This window comes from Brachyhypopomus gauderio, unplaced genomic scaffold, assembly GCF_052324685.1.
Source record: "Brachyhypopomus gauderio isolate BG-103 unplaced genomic scaffold, BGAUD_0.2 sc259, whole genome shotgun sequence".
NCBI classification, from domain to species: domain Eukaryota; kingdom Metazoa; phylum Chordata; class Actinopteri; order Gymnotiformes; family Hypopomidae; genus Brachyhypopomus; species Brachyhypopomus gauderio.
Window position 1 is genome coordinate 37,501 of NW_027507080.1, and position 21,219 is coordinate 58,719.

General features: G+C 43.0%; 1 protein-coding gene and 1 long non-coding RNA gene across 5 annotated transcripts in view; one reads left to right on the top strand and one right to left on the bottom strand.

Moving 5' to 3' along the window:
- Positions 1-21,219, bottom strand: part of LOC143504319 (NACHT, LRR and PYD domains-containing protein 3-like) — a 37,861-nt gene that overhangs the window by 12,175 nt on the left and 4,467 nt on the right. For 3 of the 4 annotated variants that reach the window (XM_076995853.1, XM_076995854.1, XM_076995855.1), the window contains 5 exons: positions 5,277-5,384; positions 4,978-5,163; positions 3,448-3,502; positions 2,499-2,703; positions 1-856 (listed from right to left, as the gene is read on the bottom strand). The exon at positions 1-856 is cut by the window's left edge and continues 927 nt beyond it. In XM_076995853.1, the coding sequence (XP_076851968.1) occupies positions 1-856; positions 2,499-2,703; positions 3,448-3,502; positions 4,978-5,163; positions 5,277-5,323 (1,349 nt within the window). In that variant the 5' untranslated portion in view covers positions 5,324-5,384. Of the gene's footprint in view, positions 857-2,498; positions 2,704-3,447; positions 3,503-4,977; positions 5,164-5,276; positions 5,394-21,219 lie in introns of all 4 variants that reach the window. The other variant, XM_076995856.1, reaches the window with a different exon arrangement.
- Positions 7,900-10,644, top strand: LOC143504321 (uncharacterized). Its single transcript, XR_013127534.1, has 3 exons — positions 7,900-7,996; positions 9,762-9,908; positions 10,485-10,644. It is a non-coding gene; the product is annotated as an uncharacterized LOC143504321 (long non-coding RNA).

A 21,219-nucleotide genomic window follows, 5' to 3' on the forward strand; every position in this document is an offset into this window, starting at 1 on the left:
CAACAGAAGACTGGAATGTGGCACATGATGTAGAGACTTCTTGATGACTTCATGTGTGAGATGATTCTGTTGGACAGACTCTGGTCTCTGATTCTCTTCCTGAAGTACTCCTCTTTCTGAGGGCCACTGAACCCTCGTACCTCTGTTACCTGGTCAACACTCTCAGGAGGGATCTGATTGGCTGCTGCTGGTCGAGAGGTTATCCAGAGGAGAGCAGAGGGAAGCAGATTCCCCTTGATGAGGTTTGTCAGCAGCACATCCACTGAGGTCGACTCTGTTACATCCCACAAGCTCTCATTGTTCTGGAAATCTAGAGGAAGACGACACTCATCCAGACCATCAAAGATTAACAGAATTTTGTAGTATGTATAGTGAGTTGGTTTTAATTCACATGTTTCTGGAAAAAAGCAATGAAGAAGCTGCACCAGACTGAGCTTTTTCTCCTTCATCAAATTCAGCTCCCTAAAAGGAAGTGGAAATATGAAAAGAACATCCTGATTTACATTTCCTTCAGACCAGTCCAGTATGAACTTCTGCACTGAGACTGTTTTACCAATTCCAGCCACTCCTTTAGTCAGCACAGTTCTGATGGCGTTGTCTTGTCCTGTTAAGGGTCTAAAGATGTCACTGCATTTGATGGGTGTCTCCTGTGTTGCTGGTCTCCTGGATGCTGTCTCAATCTGTCTCACCTCATGTTCATTATTCACCTCTCCACTCCCTCCCTCTGTGATGTAGAGCTCTGTGTAGATCTCATTCAGAAGTGTTGTGGTTTCATGCTGTGAGATTCCTTCATTAATTTTCTGACATTTTTCCCTCAGTTTGGATTTGAGTTTTCTGTAGCAAGCAGGGGCCAGTTCTGATAAAGAGGAAGACAAGAGCACACATGTTAATGTCTTTAGGTTCAATCATAACAGACTCATCACAGGAAATACAAGAAAAGACATAATTATGAATAGATATTTAGTCCCCATATATTGGCCATAATACATTCAGGAAATTGAAATACTGTAAGTGTTAAATTAGAGGTAGGTTAGAGTGTCTGGGTATCAATATTGACATTGAGAACACATGCATTGATGGAGGAAGCCATTACACCAGCTGAAGTTCCACCACACACACTGGTAACTGTCACCTGACTGAGGAGACCTACAACTAGCAGACTGGACATCTGAGAGACAATGGAGGGAAATAGAAAACACACCTGTGTATGACATAATGAGACAGTGACCTGTGGTCAAATCTGATTGGCTCAGTTCTAAAGAATAACAACGTATCCTCAAAACTTCAACATTCACATGACAACAGAGATAAATGTTGGAGAGCAGTGGCGTGCACACATAGACATCAGGTGGTGCTAAAGCACCACCAAGTCTGCACTTTATTAACAAAAATGCCCTTTTGAAACTTCGATTTTTTATTATTATTATCATTTTACTGAGGTCGATTTGATGTGATCTTTTGAAAAACTGAGCGATTAAAATCAATGCCCTGAAATGAGCCAACACCTCGCACACACCCGACCTCTCTCTTCCTTTAACACCAGACGCGCTGCAGCAGCAGTTCAGTTCAGCGAGTGGAAGGAAGCATCTTCAGCACAGCACTCACGGTCACAGATAGACTTCTTCTCCCGTGCCCCACCAGCCAGGTCACATACACATCAAATAAAATCGTACCGTTTGCCCTCTAAGCCCAACGTGAAATCATTTTCTTGTGTTGTAAAATGTCTCATACAGCACTAAACTACTAAGCATTTTTAGCCGACTGGTCACCCGATAAACTAATCGCTCTAGCCCAAATCAATGATAGATAACGCAAGGACGACCACATACAAATAATTAAGGTAGAGTTTGCAAATCCATGTGTTAAGCTGAACGTTTTCTGTTGTCTAGGTTTTGTTAGGCAACATAAATTAACACATTCGTTTGCGTGTGAAAACCTGTGAAAAATGCCCATCTGCATTCATGTAATGACAACACTCAGTAGCCTATAACTCCTACTTTTTGGTCTTTTTACTGTCTTAATTGTAGGCCTATGTTGATTTAATAATTGCTAAATATATGCAAAAAGGCCTGCAGACAGTGGAGGATAAACAGAAGTTAAATGAAGGACTTAACAATGACTGTATATAGTTAATATTGGAAATGGATTTTATCAGTTGGCGGTGTGACTTTTTTTCCATTGAAAACTCAAGTTTAGAGAATGTTACAAAAATAAAAGTCAAGTTTCATTCAACATGCACTTGTAATTTTTTAATAATAAAGTGTTCCACGTGCGCTAAAAAGTGCCCCCCCCCCCGAGCACTTGCCCCCCAAAATGTCTGTGCATGCCACTGTTGGAGAGTCTTGAGTCTGCACCTGAGCAGACTACACTGAAGGGAGGTCAACTGAGGACAGACCAACACTGATTTAAGATCCTCATTGTGAACTGAGATTCACCAACAGTGTCCTCCCTCTGAAGTAATAAAGTGATGTTATCATGTCATGACCCAGAGCTCTTACTGGTCTGTAGTGTGTTAGCGAGGTCTGTCTGGTTCATGTTCCTCAGGACGTGCAGTGTGATCTTCATCGCCCCCTCTCTGACACTGCTCTGATCCTCCTCATCCTCCACCTGTCTCTCAGTGCATGCTGGGTAATCTGGACTCAGTAGATTCTTGAATCTCTTCAGCTCATTTTTCACCAGAGAGATGATTTTGTGCTCCAGCTCCTGAATAAACAGTATCAGTAAAACTACAGTGTTACAGACAGATGATTATAACACAGGATAATCCATTAAACATAAGAGAGGACTGAACTGAGAGGGACTGGGTGGTCCTGTGGACATTACGGTTTATTACAAAAGTTTAAGTACAAAAGTCTAATATATATATAAAATATAATAAATATAAAGTTTCAATTGTAGGTAGTTTTATAAAGTTTTATAAATGATCTGTGATGTAAACACTAATGATAAGACCCTTCTCCCACACACACTATAAACACAATCCACATACACAGAATACAACCACAGAGCTCAAGCAAGACAGAACATAATACAATATCTCCCAATACAAGAACCACCACAGAACAAGAGAATCAACAGAGCTTAAATAGGACAGACTAACAAGAGAAGGGACAGAGATTAAATAGGACAGACTAACAAGAGAATCAACAGAGCTTAAATAGGACAGACTAACAAGAGAAGTCAACTGTGAAGAGGTGGGACTGATAATCACAGGGTGGAGTTACTGAATGGAAGGAGGGACAGACAGGCATGAAAAACACATGGGAAGTATAAACAGGGAAAGGCTGGGCGGGGCTAGAGGGACCAAACAGGCAGATTGACAGGAGAGGGTGGAGCTCAGCATGACACCCCACACACACACACACACACACAAACACACACACACACACACACACACACACACACACACACACACACACACACACACACATACGGACAAATACGCACCTTGAATACTGACTCCAGTTTGTCTTTAGAAATATTTACAGGTTTCTTTTGGGCACTGTGGTCAAACAGAACAACAACTTTAATGGAAAATCTACATTTTATAGACTTGAATACATGTTACATTCGTGAACATGTTACATTCATAAATACATGTTACATTAATGCTACTTATATTGTAGTTTACACTTTTGACACTAGAGGGCACAATTCATCATCCTCCTTCTACCCCGTTCATCGCTGGTCAGTTTAAGATCACAGCAGCACCACTTTATATATATATATATATATATATATATATATATATATATATATATATATATATATATATATATATATATATATATATATATAGGTTTATTCATATATATCAGAACACAAAACATTTAATAGAAAAGTGTTTTTTCTGTGTAATAAATCATTTACATAAAGAGTTTGGAAGTTAGTTGGGAAACATTTTGGAACTCAGCCAAGAATATTAAAAATGAATGAAACTATTAATAATGAAAACTTGAGGAGCTCCACAAAGTTCCATTGATAATGTACAGACTGGTGGAAAGACCTGGAGAATTTAGACATAACATGAACACTGGCAGATAATGAAAGGGCCTCTACATGCTGCTGGATGAACTGTGGATGTAGGATGACACTGTAAAAGGCCTCATTTGATAAAGGTCCAGATGAGGGGATCTTTAAACAGATAGAACGTTTACATTTGGACCTAATACATATATAATGAATGTGTATATGAATATGAATGACTGGGGTGTGAAGTCATGATGGACATTATGGTGGTAGAATCTAAAGCAGATATGTAAATAGAGTAGGAGGGGCAATGTGTATCTGATTAGAATATGTCACGGTAGGCTGGTCTGGCTCCTCAGGGGATCCGCCCACTTCACAACACTCCACCTCCCGTTCACTCCATAGATCACAAGCCCCGCCTACTGATCAGTTCTCTTCATTCCTGCACCTGTCACTCATTTCCAGTTGCCCTCTTTATCCGTTAAAGGTCAAGATTGAGTGACTCTCTTCAGAGTTCAGAGCGCTATCCGCTCCTCTGATCCCTTGCATTTAAACTGCATTTAACTGCTTTGAGTTGTGCTGTGTCTATGATGGAAATGGACATTAAAGTCGACCCAGCACCACCTCCTGTGTCTGCTGCATCTGTCACCTCGTTACAGAATATACCGTATGAATAAACATTAGTGCTCCTCTGAGCCCTGGAGACTTTCATGTTGGGGAGAGACTCAACTGTACACCAACGTTGATCTACAATAAAGTGGGACCTGTCATTCTCATCAAGTGATCTTGGAGACTGTCTTCTTTATTTTTTTATTACTCTGTTCCTTATTTGTTTAAGGATAATTCAGTGGTACTGGCTTTAATGTGGGACTAAGGAACCACAAATATTTACTCCCTCCACACATACACAAGAACTGAGGAGGGAGAGAGAGAGGAAAATGTGGAGAATGAAGACTTAAAATACTTTCAGTCTGATTAAAGAATCTCTGTATGTAATGTGTCACTCACTGTGGGTCAGGGGTCACAGGCCCACTACTGAATGCAGGAGGCTTCATCATGGACCTGTCACTCTTCATAGACACACAGCTGGGTACTGGAGATGATTCACTCTTCATAGACACACAGCTGGGTACTGGAGATGATTCACTCTTCATAGACACACAGCTGGATAGTGGAGATGCTGCTCTCTTCACCCTGATGAAGATGAGGAAAGTGTTGAGTAATTACATCCTTCACTACATCTCATTCATCCTGAATATTCCCTCTTCCTGTTTCCTCAGATTAAGTGCTGATGTAAAGCTCCTCACTTTGGGTCAGAGGTTCCTCCTCCACTGCTGGAGTTATGAGGCTCCATCTTGGAGTTGTTCCTCTTCACACACACACAGCTGGACACTGGAGATGCTGCTCTCTGCTCCCTGTCAACAGTTCATCATAAAGAGGAGGAGCAGGACACTGAAACACTGATTATAATGAACCTGGTGTCACTGCAGTGTGACTCCGCAACAAAACACAATCCCAGTAACACTACAGGAAAAGGACATTTTAACAGATTTGTTCATTACGTTTTCCAGTTTCTGTAACTGTTGTATAGTGTTGTATATAAATTAAACATTCATTCATTCATATGTACTTGAATGTTTACTTGACTGACATGTTACACTATCACCATCTCTTGGTAACTGGTATCTCTCTTTTTTAGCTAATGTTCCACTTAGATGTTCCAGTTCAGAACGAATAAAGTGTGATTTAAAACCCAAGATATTCCTTTCATCGTGGCAAAATCTGTCTATGTCTATCTGTCAGTGACTAAATGAGTTCAAATTTGGTGAAAATACCAAGCTTGCTTTAGCATACGTCAGTAATCCTTATAGCACAATTCAGAGGTGGGACCAAGTCAGTGTTTTGCAAGTCTCAAGTAAGTCCAAGTCTTTATACCTCAAGTCCCGAGTCAAGTCTCAAGCAAAGACACTCAAGTCAAGTCAAGTCTCGAGTCAAGACAGACAACAGTCAAGTCAAGTCCCAAGTCTGAAACTTGGAATTTCAAGTCCTTTCGAGTCTTTTTTTTTTTTTTTTTACCAATGTTGCAGGTATATTTTAAATGTAAATAAATTTAAATTGTAAATTCTTTTTAAAATCTAAATTCTCCTCAAATCTTGATAAAACATGTGCAACTGAAAACACGAAGTATTAAAAAAATTAAAATTACACCTCTTTATTGCACAGTTCAATTTGTTAAACTTAGCTGCAAAAATATTCATACTTTAAACTACAATTTTCCAGAAATAAATATTCTGTGAAAAAGTCATAAGTAGAACTCCATGTTCAAATAAAAAGTGCTGATATTTTCACAGTACAATACAAAGAACCATAACAGCATTTTCCCTCTCTTCTCTTATCTGGTTTCTTGGAGAACATGTGTGTCCATGTGTGAGTGACACAAGACAAACAAATATAAGAACTGAACAATTAACAGGAATCTGCAACTTTAGACATTTCAGTAAACTATTCTGCATTGCATTTGCTGGCCAAAAGTCTGTATGTCATTTGTGCACGATGAATGATGTCCCCATAGCTGAAAACTCGCTCCACTTTTGTCAATATATTTTTTTCTCGATGTAGATGTCTTCAAATACACAATCCATGCTGAGATAGAACTGGATATTATGATGGTGACAGAGAGAGGCTCTCTTCCCCGAGTTCAGATACAGAACCCAGGGTTGCCAACCCTCACGCATTGAGCGTGAGACACACGCATTTGACCGACTTCACACGCTCTCACGCCACACATCCGATTTCTCACGCCGGAAAAAAATCTAGTTTATTTACCTCTGATCCACATCTATGATTCAATGAGTTACTAGTTCGCTCTGGCACCAACCACTGGCGATCGATCGATCGCGATATAATACTTAATTTGTGTCCATTTTACACCCCGCCCGGTAAAAATTTACGTTCGCCAATCCCCCATTTGATTGGTTGTGCTGCAGCTCATGCACACACACACGTACAGAGTGTGGAAAAGCAGAGGACCGGTCTGCGTCAGAAGGACGGAAATGAAATTAATGGGGCGCACTTTATAAATATTAATATGCGTTTTAAAATTTAGATTTGGGGTTAAAAAATCAAGTCTTTGCAAGTAAACAGGTTCAAGTCCAATTCAAGTCCCAAGTTATTGGTGTAAAAGTCCAAGTCAAGTCTAAGTCTCTGAATATTTTTTCAAGTCAAGTCAAAAGTCTTAATATTAATGACTCGAGTCTGACTCGAGTCCAAGTCATGTGACTCGAGTCCCCACCTCTGGCACAATTACAGCTCGTCCGGTTTCTTTAATTCTGTAGTGTAGACCTCATGGATGTCACGTAGGGCAACGCCCCCTCTCGTAGCTGTCACTCTGGGTTCCCTCATGTCCGTGTTCCCTGCCTGTTTGTCCCGCCCTGCTCGTTTATTTTGATGATTCCTCGTTTGTTACCACGCCCCTGTCCCAGCCAACATGTCCACATGGGCCCCACATGGGATTTAACTGGGCAGTATGGGTTTTATCTGGGCATGGGCTTAGAGTGGGCTTTTTTAAGGGTTCTATTCGGGCCCCAGTTGAGTTACATTTGTGGGCCCCATTGGGGTTATAAATCCCGGCCCCAGTTGGGTTATAGTTGGGACCCACGTGGGCCTGATTTTTAAAACAGCCTAATATTTTAAAAACGGACTTTTAAATACCATTTACAAAACAGACATTTTTACATAGTACACGATTTTATACCTCAGCTCAAGCAAATGATGGTAGAACTGGATATTTCTCTGGCACACAAACAAATAAATTGCATGTTGATATAGTTTAATTTGTGAAGCAGTTATAATAACTAAATTCATTCAAAATATTAAGAAAATTAATGAACCTGCTTCAGATGTATGGAATAAACCATTGCCTCGCCTCCTCTCGTGCGCGCCCGCCCCCAACGAAAGACTAAACGGTCTCCCGCCTGGCCTGACTGAAAGTGAATTTTTATATCCGTTGGAGATATCATTCACTGAGGTAAGAAATTAACTTTTTATCCGGTTTCTCTAATTTGGTTATCAATGTGTAAAAGAACAAATATACAATGAAAGAAAGAAAAATATCTGAGGATATAATGCCTGACGTTATATTTAATTCAAACCTAGCTATGTTAATTTGATAGCTAAAACAACCGTTAGTGTTGAAAGGTAGATCGCAAGCGTTCATTTGTTATGGCTAAGAGGAATAATCTGTGGGGGGAAATATAGTGTTAAAATGTCTATGTTTACACATTTTCGACGTAACCCACCTAGATTTAGTTAATTAATTTTCCTAGATCAGCTAAGCAGGGTACCCGCGGGTCCTTAAAAAGTCTTAAAATGTCTTAAATTTAGTTTTCCATATTCAAGGCCTAAAAATGTCTTAAAATGTCTGGAATTTTATGAGGGGAGGCATTAAATTATTATAAGTGTGTGTTGTTCAGTTGTTCTGGCGCGATGTGAACTTTGCCGAATCTAGCGCTAATGCAGAAAATAACCGCTCCAGGGTCCTAGTGCTAGATTCCTAGCGTTAGAGTATACGGCCTCAACAACGTCAACAATTTTCGTTCGCCAACCCCCCCCCCCCCCCTCCCCCGGTCAACAATTCTCGTTCGCCACCCCCCCCCGTCAACGATGTGGAACACACCTGCATCCCCGGTAATAGTATTATTTTTTCTTGTGAGAAGTATTAAAAAGGTCTTAAAAGTCATTGAATTTGAGATTTAAAAATGTGCAGATACCCTGGCTAAGACATAAGTGCAAATTTCGATGTTGCTAGGCTAGCTAACCTAAGATAGTGAGTTAACCTATCTTAGCAAACACTAGAACTAAGTGGTCACCTTGGTTAACTAGCTAGCTAGTTATGTTTAGAGAATGTTTGCTTAACGTTTTGGTAGAAAAGATAATTGTCCTGTTAGTTATTAATTAAGTGATAAACCTTTACAGTTAATAGTAAGTCGTGTCCTGGCATTAAATATACCAAACACAGTGGTACCTCGAGATACGAGCTGCTCTATATACGAGCGATCCAAGATACGAGCACCGAGACGAGCAAAATTTCTGTTCGACACCCGAGTGCACGTTCGAGATACGAGCATGAACCGGTCATCACAGCCATTCGCATGTGTGCTTTGCAACGAGTAACACTACGTACGGTGTATACAGTACAGTAATTCAATACTACAAACGTTTGTTTTGCATTATGGCTCCAAAAAAGGCTCTAGTAGTGGAAAGTCCAGTGAGAAGAGAATGATAACTATAGAAACTAAGCAGGAGATTATTCACCTGCATGAGAAAGGCACTCGTGTAGCCGAACTCGCTCGTCTGTTCGGCCGGAGTACATGTCTTTTTTCCACATTTACGCTAGTTTTGTGACTTTTTTAAGGACCGGAACCAATTACAATATTTTACATTGTTAAATTGCTTCCAGAACCGAGCAGTTCGAGATACGAGCACGGGTCTGGAACGGATTAAACTTGTATGTCGAGGTACCACTGTACAAATGACTGCATTTCTAAGGTAGAGCTGTGTAGTATTAATCCCAGTATGAGGGGAAAAACAAATGATCGTAGTCCTAACCTACCATAGACAATCTTGTGTATAGCAGAAAAGAGTATTGTCTTACGGATAAACAGCTACTAATCATTCTTGTAATGGGTCCAAGTTAGATAGCGGTTTTCTCGTTTTGGTGCTCTGTAAAGTAACATGTGGTGGTTGTTTTTGCCTCAGTTTATTCTATTTGAATTTTAAATTTTGTTTTGTAGGTGCCCTAAAACAAAATGCTTATCTTCAGAATTAACTAAAGATGTTGAGAGAGCTGTCTCAAAGTGGTTTACCAATGCTCGTGACCATGATGGAAACCGTGCACTGAGAGCGCAGAGAGACTTTCAAAAAAGGAACGCAGAACAGATGTAAGTAATCAATAGTGAGTTACACGTTTGTGATAATGTGACTATGAAGGCATGTGAAAATCAGTCATTTTTACTTTCCAAAACCCTGACAGCTCCTATAATGGAGTTTTTAAATGTTTTATGTACACCTAACTTGTAAACACATCACTTGGCCTTTGTAAAATCTCCCCCAAGAGGTGATTAAAGTGTTAGACATCAGTGTCTTTGGAAATTTTGAGTAACTGCAGCAGCTCAAATTAGTGAATTGTATAGTATATTTGAAGGAGTACTGGTCAGGATTTTATTATACTGTGCAAACTAGAAGCTGGCAAGAGCCTTCATAGAGTTCTGTACAGTGTATTATGGTCAGGACCCAGGTGGTGCAGAAAATGCATGCCCATTAAACAGGCCTAGTGTGCTAATTCAATAGTACAAACAGGATTTTTATGCTTTACCATGTTTTAGATTCACAGAGAAGGATGTTTATCATTGCTAAAAGTGGTTTAGATAATCTGCAGTGTTACTGTTGTGTGCTTTAATTAATACTGTTGTCTGTCTCTCCCTCCCCTCTTCTCTCTCTCTCTCTCTCTCTACAAGATGTGAAACTACACAACTCAGCAACACACAGTAAAGGATTCTAAAGACTCTTAACATATGTTTTATGGACATTTATGGTTAAAATTGTTAATGAGTTGTCGTTTTCAATAAAACATTTTTATTAGGATTGATCAAGCATTTGTCGTCATTTAAATGTAAGTATTATTATTAGTGGTGGGACTTTAACGCGTTAATTTCGATTAATTAATTACAGGAAAATTAACGCACTAAAAAAATTAACGCATTTAACGCATGAGACACTTTTGCACCGTGAATGTTTCTCAGTGCACGAGTTCCAGACATACAGATTATATGGACGCACAATAAGATGAGCATGATGGAGATGAGTGAAGACCCTACGCTGGTGGATGGGAAATATAAATATAAGAAACGTCCAGATGGAAGTAAAAATAAATATAGTGTTATTTGCATTTTATGTAGGAAGGAGTTCGCTTATCACACGAGCACTTCCACCCTTCGTTACCGCCTCAACGCAAAACATGTTGGTACTAATGCGCAGGTCAGTAATGATCACTTAGCTGCTAAATGTATTCCTAGTACGATAGGGTGAACAAACGTCCGTATTTCACATCCTGTCCCGGGGTTTTTTTAAGTGAGGAAATGTCCTGGTTTTTAAATTACCTTCATTGGACCATTAAAACTGATTAAACCCAATCAAGACTGGATTAAACTTTCGCTAGTGACGCGCGCGAATCCGCACACCTCGCACGAGCGGCGGAGGCATTTATACTGTAACGTTGGTTAAATACCAGGACAGTTTACTGTTGACAACTCGTCTCTTTTATTTAAACATTAATACAAGCGAACTCACTCAAGAAAAATAACCGAATCCTCTCTCTCTCTCACTCTCGCTCCTCGCGCACTTTTCCACTCGCACACACAACTTAACTTAAAGAAACAGTAACCCAATAATCCCTTAAGGATCATTACAATACTTTACGCATCACATTATTTGGTTATTGTGAAGAGTGCCCTAAATGTGGCTCTGACTGGGGATCACTGGACCTCTGTTAGCAACAAGAATTATCTTGGTGTGACAGCTCATATTATAGATGATGAATGAAAGATCCAGTCATTTGCTTTGAGCATGCAGAAGATCACTAGGCACTATGGAGATACCTGTGTAAGAGGCCTGGGAAATTAAAGAAAAAGTCTACCATCTAAAATGGTATTAAAAAACATCTGATTTACTTCAATTCTTCTTATTCTTCCAATATCATGAGCAAAGCTCCCAAAATTAAATATTTTTGGTCAGAATTTCCAGTGTTCTGAAAACTGTTTGCTCTGTTTTCTGCACTCATCTATTGGTCTGTGTAGTAGACTGGTGGAAAAATAAACAAGATGTTGAAGTTTATGCTTATGTTCATTGATTCATTCATCATTCAAACTTAAATTAATATTTCTCACGTTAAATATTGAAATGCGATTAAAATGCGATTAATTTCGATTAATTAATTACAACGCTTGTAATTAATTCGATTAATTTTTTTGATCGCGTCCCACCCCTAATTATTATAAACAGCTCATCTCTGATTGAAATTACTTATGATAATACAGTCTTTAGTGCTGTGCTCTTATACAACAGTTTTGCAAAGTAAGAAAAGCAACTGAATATTGCATTAGGTATGTACAGCAGATACCTCACCTGAAGCCCTCCATGACTCCATAGGGACCCACATTGGATGACACAAGTTAGCATTATAGTAATTGTGCTCCAAATGTGTGATGCAAGCTGACATTCTAGTGAGTGATGGGCTGATATTTGGGCCCCCTTTGCATAACCCATATGGGGCCTATAAAGATTTGCCCATGGGCCCCTAATGGGGCTGAAGCGGGTGTCTGCAGTTAACCATAAGGGCCCTACTTGTTGCCCACACTGGCCCCATCATTATCCCACACAAACAAGGGGCCCATGTAGGGCCAGCGAATCATTGCTCATACGGGGCCCACCTGAGGCCCACATTGACCCCAATATTGGCCCACATGGGCTAACACACATGGGGCCCATGTAGGGCCAGTGAATCAATGCTCATACGGGGCCCACCTGAGGCCCACATTGACCCCAATATTGGCCCACATGGGCTAACACACATGGGGCCCATGTGGAGCCGATGGACAAATCTTTGTGGGCCCCAGCTGGGTTGCCCAAAAAGGGCCCATGTGCCAGCCCATTTCAAACCCATGTGGGGCCCGCATGGACATGTTGACTGGGGTGTCATTGTCATCACCTGTCCCTAGTTTGTTTCTATGTATATAAGTCCCGTCATTCCCCAGTCGTGTCATCCGTGATTTTGTCTATCAGTTGGTTTGTTCATCCCGTCAGTACGTGCATTCGTGAGTTTACGCTGTGTTTCTGTTTTCCGTGTTGTTTTGCCTGCTCCGTGTCTCCCCGTCGTGTTTAGTTCCCTGTCCCATTATGCCTGTGTACCTCTGTTATTCGGACTGCCCTCCTGTGATCGACCCTGCCTGGCTTTCTAACGACGAGTATGGTATTCCCTTTAATAAATCTCGCTCCTCTCAGCGATTGTGTCCGTTTCCTCGCTCCGTTGCTTCTGCAAAGTTACATAATCACGGATCTAACAGAAACACAGCGTAAACTCACGAATGCACGTACTGACGGGATGAACAAACCAACTGATAGACAAAATCACGGATGACACGACTGGGGAATGACGGGACTTATATACATAGAAACAAACTAGGGACAGGTGATGACAATGACACAGGGGCGTGGTAACAAACGAGGAATCATCAAAATAAACGAGCAGGGCGGGACAAACAGGCAGGGAACACGGACATGAGGGAACCCAGAGTGACAGCTACGAGAGGGGGCGTTGCCCTACGTGACAATGGATCACTTATGAGAGGACGTACTGAAATTATCCTGAAGATCTAGGGTGACCGTATTTTCATTTGGGAAAACCACACTGTAAACCCGGATTTTATATCTACTCTAACTGTTTAATTTCAATGTACATAAATGTTTAAGTTTTATTGCATTAATATCAAATCTAAGTATATTGTACTTGTAACTGAATGGACGGGTTGGGAGTCAGGGTGCAATAATGGGGCCAGGACAAAGGGGGAGCTGTGGGATTTGCTGCGGTGAAATGCTGGGTTCATGGGGAGAGGAAGAGGACCCTTTAAAAGCTGGGCCTGTGGAGGGCCCCAGGGAGTTTTTTTTTGGTCTCCTTCGTGTCAGCAGTGGGTAAGGTGGATGGTGTGCAGTTGGTTGTTTTGTTAATTTTAGCAATTTATGTATGTTTGTGATTAGTGCGGCCTTTGAGTGCCAGCATCAGGCCAGAACAGGCTTAAGCTCTGGTCTCCTTTATTAGTTTAGTTTGTGTGTGTTTATTTGTTTACTTGTGTTAGTTCTGTTTGATTGTCCACGCCAGGGCGGCCGACCTGTGCTGGAACTCTGCACACCTTCGGCCTTCCCCAAGTGGCTCAGCCCGAGGTCCCGTAGTTGTAGTCCTTGCTTCTCGGCGGTTTGTGGTGGCCTTCCTTTTTTAAAATTAGCTCTAGCTTAAGATCAATAAAGTAATGGTGTATTTTTAATTACTTTAATGTTAATGTTAACTTGACCAGTATTGGGGACTGCAGGCTGTAGCCATTGTGTGTACGCCTACCACTGGGCCTTGGTGGGACATTTGATGTGTGGGTAGCTACTAATATGGAGTGCCATGTATGAATTTCGTGTGCGGTGTTTGTAGTGGTGCCATTTGTGAGCCTGGAATAATATTGCACTTGGAACTTTATCTCGATTGATCTGGTGTGTTTTCTTGGATTTATTTAAGGTCCCAGTGGTGGGTGGCAACCTCTGACTCCTCCTTCCTTCTCCTAAGAGCCTGGTTTTGAATAAATTGTAAACCTTTTGACACCTGACTCTTCATTGTCTCGCATGGTCGACAGAACCTGGTTACATTTTTGGCGTAGTTCGGCAGCGACCAACTTAATTGTAAGGCGATTGAAGATGTCTCAGAGTGAAAATGAAGGAGGGGGGAGACCAAGGTCTTTTTCAGTGCCTACCTTTTTCCCATTTATGATGCCTTGTGCTAAATTTTCTGGGGGTAAAGGGACAAATGAAGGTACATTTAAACAGTGGAAAAATGACATTGAAATGTGGTTTAGAATGTATGGCGTCCCCGCTGAAAATCAGTTAGACTGGGTATTAAGTTGTTTGGAGGGGGAAGCGAAGAGAGAAGTGGCCATTTTGTCTGCTGATGAGAAAGATACTGTTGCTAAAGTATTCACAAAGTTGGCAAGTTTGTATTATAGTGCTGTCCCTGCTTCTGGTTCACGCTCGCTGTTCTTCAACTGTAGGCAGCAGGCTGAAGAAAGTGTGAGGGCTTTTGCCCTCCGCCTACAGGAGTCCTGGCAGAAGATGATGATCCATGATGCACAAAATATCTTGAACCCGGAGATACTAATGCGTGATCAGTTTGTTGCAGGGCTCTGTGATGACGGCCTGAAGAGAGAGCTAAGAATGAAGGTAACATTGAATAACAATCTTAAGTTTGCAGAGGTGCGGAAGGAAGCTATATTACGGGCAGACCTGGAGGAAAATGAGCAAGTATGTTGTGGAGCGGTGAAAGCAACTACATATAAGAAGCCTTGGGAAGATGACTTACAAAAACTTAAAACTGAACTTAAGTCAGAACTGGTGAAAGAGGTAGAGACTCAAGTGAATAACCTGTCCCAATCTCTCCTGCAGGGAATAAGGGAGGAGTTCCGCAAGGCGAAGCTTGAGTCACAGCCAATTCAGATACCTACTCCCTCCTTTGTGCCACAAAGATCCCGTAGTTTTTCACCAGGCCCTAGGCAACAGAAAATGAGGGTCCAGTCCAGGCCCAACGAGTATGACGAACAGGGACGGCCTATTTGTTACCAATGCCGAACCCCAGGCCACATTGCACGCCAGTGCCCCGAACAAAACCCCCCTGCCCCTTTAAACTAGCTTGCCCCACTGTTGTGGATCTAACAGTGGGCCAAACAGCAAATGATCCTTCCCCCACAGTGACCCAAGCACGTGATCTGCAAACACCCGTGCCCCCTATTGGCCTTGTAGGGCACTGCCCCATGATCCAAGTCTTTATGGATGGCATTGAAATCTCCTGCCTACTAGATACTGGCTCCCAGGTGTCCATGGTGCGCCAAGAGTGGCTACAGAGACACTTTGGCCAAGACGGCCAGCACCTGAAAGATCCAGCTTCCTGGCTGAAGTTGAAGGCGGCGAATGGTAAGGAGATTCCCTACCTGGGGTACGTAGAAGTTCAGATGGACATTGCTGGGGTGACATTGTCGAACGTGGGGGTGATCGTAGTAAGACAGCTGTTTAAAAGTATCAGGTCTTGTAGGAATGAATGCGATTAAACAAGTATGGCAAGTTTTATTCAAGAACACAGCACCTTGCAAAGTGAAGATTCCACCAAAACTAAATGATCCTGGCAAGACCCTGTGGCAGGAGGCCATGCACGTTTGCCAGAAGGAGCAAGGATTCGTCACCCCGGATGGCTTTGTCGGATATGTCCGTCTTGCCAGCCATCGTCCTGTGGCTATACCTGGTAACCGGGAGCTGCTACTGAACTGTCGAGCCAGGGGCGGACCAGGAGGTCGAGGGTATGAAGCCTTGATGGAGCCACTGCCCACGCAAGATGGACTCCTGGTAGCTCGGGCCCTGGTGACGGTTGGGGGCGGACGGACACAGGTACGAGTGCGTAACATCAGCAATGGCCCTCTAGTCATTTACCCCTATCAAAAATTAGGCAAAATATCTTTGTTGGACTCTTGTGAAGTTTTTGATGATGAACCTGCATTTGAAATTGTGAGAGGTGACAGTGTGGAGGCTCAGATGTCAAGTGGTGCTGAACCAACCCTACACTCGAGTAGCAAGACGGACATGGATGCCTTACCACCATTCGACCTTGAAGGAGTTGCTCTGTCAGCAGAACAGAAGAGCAAATTGGCCACCTTGCTCAACAAACATAGAGCTGTTTTTTCTCAGCAGGAGGAGGATTACGGCTGTACAGATACCATCTCTCACAGAATTCCTACGGGAGATGCAGCTCCCATCAGGCAAAGGTATCGTCAGATCCCCCCAAACTTGTACGCTGAGGTCAGGGCCTTGATCAAGCGCATGCTGGAAGCTGATGTCATCAAGCCAAGCTCAAGCCCATGGTCATCACCCATAGTCTTGGTTCGCAAGAAAGATGGTTCCATCCGATTCTGCGTGGATTACAGGCAACTGAACCAAGTTACTAGGAAGGACTCTTATCCCTTACCCCGAGTAGAAGAAGCTCTAGCCAGTTTGAAGAAGGCCAGCTGGTATTCTACATTGGATCTGGCGTCTGGCTATTGGCAGGTCAAAGTGGATGACAAAGACCAAGAAAAAACAGCCTTTACCACTCCCATGGGGCTTTTTGAATTCCAAAGGATGCCCTTTGGATTATGTAATGCACCTGCTACATTTCAGCGCCTTATGGAGAGTTGCTTGGGAGAACATAATTACCAATCACTGTTAATCTATTTAGATGATATTATTGTTTTTGCGGCTGATTTTGATACTCATCTTGATCGTCTTGATTATGTGTTCTCCCGCCTCTCTGCCCAGGGCCTGAAGCTGAAACCTGACAAGTGTAAACTTCTCCGTGATAGTGTCCAGTACCTCGGCCACATTGTGTCTGCAAATGGAATAGCCCCAGATCCGGGTAAAGTGTCAGCAGTCCAGCAGTGGAAAGTGCCAGTTACACCAACTGAGCTACGAGCGTTCCTTGGCCTTGCAGGGTATTACCGCCGATTCGTCAAGGGGTTTTCCCAAACAGCAGGCCCTCTCCACCGACTTTTAGGCGGGTACCCAGCAAGGAAGACCAAACCCAGAGTGCCAGGGCCTGCTTGGCATTGGACAGAAGAATGTGATTTGGCCTTCTTAGGTCTAAAGCAAGCCTTGACCCAGGCCCCAATCCTGTCCTTTGCTGATTTCAGTTTGCCTTTTCTCCTTTATACAGATGCTAGCCACCAAGGCCTGGGTGCAGTACTCTCACAGGTCCAAGAGGGCCAAGAAAAAGTTATTGCCTATGCAAGTAGAGGCCTGCAAGGTGCTGAGCGTAATGATGCCAATTACAGTTCTTTTAAACTGGAACTACTAGCACTGAAATGGGCCATTACAGAAAAATTTCATGAATACTTGCTCGGTTCAGACTTTGTAGTTTATACAGACAATAATCCTCTGGCCCATCTTTCCACAGCTCGGTTAGGTGCGGTGGAGCAGCGCTGGGTGGCGCGACTAGCAAGCTATAAGTTCCAGGTGAAACATCGCTCCGGAAAGTCTAATGTCAATGCTGATGTGCTCTCTCGTTACCCCCTTGGAACCCCAAAGGCATCAGAGGAACAGGATGGGGTGGAGGTTCCAGGCTTCCAAGATGTGACTGTGGAGGTGGTCCAGGCATGCTTGTTGGGGGTGTGTGAGGCAGAGTCCACCCTCGAGCTAGCAAAAGCTTCATGGATTGGAGAAGGCTGGTCTGCTGACAGGTGGGCCGAGGGACAACAAAAGGACCCAACAATCTCACGAGTTCTGTTTTTTTTGCAGACCAAACAGCCATTGCGGGCAGCCAAACGACAGTTAGAGAGTCCCCAAGTGCTGCGCCTGTTGAAGGAAATGCCCCGTCTACAGCTGCGAGAGGGGGTACTCTACAGGCGAGTCCAGGACTCAAAAACGAATGCCCTCCATTTCCAGCTCATCTTACCCCAGAGTCAACAGCAAGAAGTCTTCACTAGCTGCCATGAGCATATGGGACATTTTGCTGCAGATAAGATATGTAAGACACTTCAAACCAGGTACTACTGGCCCAATATGTTTGCAGACACCCAGAGGTGGTGTTTAGAGTGTCCTCAGTGTGTGTTAAGAAAAAAGCCCACTAACTCAACAGTTAGTTTGACACCCATTACAGCCTCTTACCCTTTAGAGCTGATTACCATGGACTTCCTGTCCCTAGAAGCCTCAGTAGGCGGATTGGAAAACATCATGGTCCTTACTGATCATTTCACAAAGTTCGCTTGGGCTGCTGCAACTCGGGACCAGACCGCAAAAACAACAGTGAGGGTGATGTGGCAACAGGTGATCCAGTATTTTGGATGTCCCGCCCGATTCCATGCTGATCAAGGACCAAACTTTGAAGCGGCTGTGGTGAAACAACTTTGCGACTTGTATGGCTGCAAAAAGAGTCACACTACCCCATACCACCCAGAGGGTAATGGCCTCACAGAAAGATTCAACCGCACCCTGCTGGGAATGTTGCGTAGTCTGGTGGAGGAAAAGAAGAGCAGGTGGGCAGATTACTTACCAGAAATGATCCATGCTTATAACAACACGGTGCATACCTCTACAGGTTACACCCCCTCGTATCTCATGTTTGGAAGACATGCACGTGCACCAGTAGACGTTCTTCTGGGGGGTCCGTTGGAAGAATCAAGCACAGTTGGAGAGTGGGTCCAGAAACACCATGAGCGCCTGTACTTTGCTTATAAAAGAGCAGGTGAGTTGAATGCAGGGGCAGCACAGAAGCAAAAGAGGCAACATGATGCCCAAGGGGGGCTGGGTCCATTAATGATGGGAGAAAGGGTGCTGTTGCGTAATGTGGGTCCCAAAGGGCAGAGTAAACTTGCAAACTATTGGCATAATGTACCCTATGTAGTGGTAAAACAACCTAATCCTGATGTTCCTGTGTATGTGGTCAAGCCTGAACGGGGGGACGGGAAGGAGAAAGTTTTGCATAGGCGGTTGCTTCGTCCTTGTCCTTTGTCACTACAAGCCCTAGCGCAGGAAGAACGTGGCAAACCTGAGCCAAGGAGACAGTCATTCATGTGGATGCCCCCACCAACCCGATGGTTGCCCCCTTGGCAACGTGCAGGTCCGTCCACTGCATCACCAGTGGAAGAGTCTGTGGCTGTGGGGTCTGAGGAGCTGCGGAGGTCTCAGCGCAGTTCGAGGGGGATCCCACCCCAGCATTATGGGCAAGGGGACAACTGACCGGCAGCACGAGGATGTGCTGTGAAAAGGTGGTGGGGGATGTAACTGAATGGACGGGTTGGGAGTCAGGGTGCAATAATGGGGCCAGGACAAAGGGGGAGCTGTGGGATTTGCTGCGGTGAAATGCTGGGTTCATGGGGAGAGGAAGAGGACCCTTTAAAAGCTGGGCCTGTGGAGGGCCCCAGGGAGTTTTTTTTTGGTCTCCTTCGTGTCAGCAGTGGGTAAGGTGGATGGTGTGCAGTTGGTTGTTTTGTTAATTTTAGCAATTTATGTATGTTTGTGATTAGTGCGGCCTTTGAGTGCCAGCATCAGGCCAGAACAGGCTTAAGCTCTGGTCTCCTTTATTAGTTTAGTTTGTGTGTGTTTATTTGTTTACTTGTGTTAGTTCTGTTTGATTGTCCACGCCAGGGCGGCCGACCTGTGCTGGAACTCTGCACACCTTCGGCCTTCCCCAAGTGGCTCAGCCCGAGGTCCCGTAGTTGTAGTCCTTGCTTCTCGGCGGTTTGTGGTGGCCTTCCTTTTTTAAAATTAGCTCTAGCTTAAGATCAATAAAGTAATGGTGTATTTTTAATTACTTTAATGTTAATGTTAACTTGACCAGTATTGGGGACTGCAGGCTGTAGCCATTGTGTGTACGCCTACCACTGGGCCTTGGTGGGACATTTGATGTGTGGGTAGCTACTAATATGGAGTGCCATGTATGAATTTCGTGTGCGGTGTTTGTAGTGGTGCCATTTGTGAGCCTGGAATAATATTGCACTTGGAACTTTATCTCGATTGATCTGGTGTGTTTTCTTGGATTTATTTAAGGTCCCAGTGGTGGGTGGCAACCTCTGACTCCTCCTTCCTTCTCCTAAGAGCCTGGTTTTGAATAAATTGTAAACCTTTTGACACCTGACTCTTCATTGTCTCGCATGGTCGACAGAACCTGGTTACATACTCATATTTGCACACACTGAAATTTACTAACAATTTTAAGTTTAATGAACCAATAATTAAATGTTTTCAACTGATCAACTTAAATACTTTGTTGAACACTTTTCCGTCATTTTGTTAGCTTGCTGTTTGTAGTCAGGCCAGGCAGACACACATAGGCAAAACACAAGTCCGAGTTGCAGTTTGTTTTAACCAATGCGGCCGATTTTATAACCTGCTGCGTTTTATTCGGTAACCTAGGTTGTTTACGAGCTGTGTTTTCTTTTAATATTAACCTTATTTGTTGATGGACATTCTCACGGCTTTTGCAACAAGTGAACCATATAGAATTTTGTTGATGGACAACTTGGCCAATCTACCCCAGGCCATCTGTCTTCTTTTCGGCCTCATCTATGCCCTTCACCTGGACTACCCTAAGGGCATGAAAAACACGTTCTGCTTCATGCAGCAAGTAATGCTCAAAATTGGTAGTCGTGAACTGCCACCCAAACTTCAGACTTTAAAAAATCAGCTTGTAGTGTGAAACTACATGTTTCTGTCTTTGTTTTTGCTCTTGTGTGCTGTTTGTGGTGTCCACATTATGGCCTACAATTCATGAGCATGTCTTTTACTTACTAGTCAGAATGTCTTTAGTATACCAGCAGTAGTTTAGAGAAGTCATTTTCTCAGTGTCTAAGTAGTAGTTAATGTAAATACTGTAATGTATAAGTAATTTTAAGTAAATACTACTGAACAGAAATAATATTTGTCTTT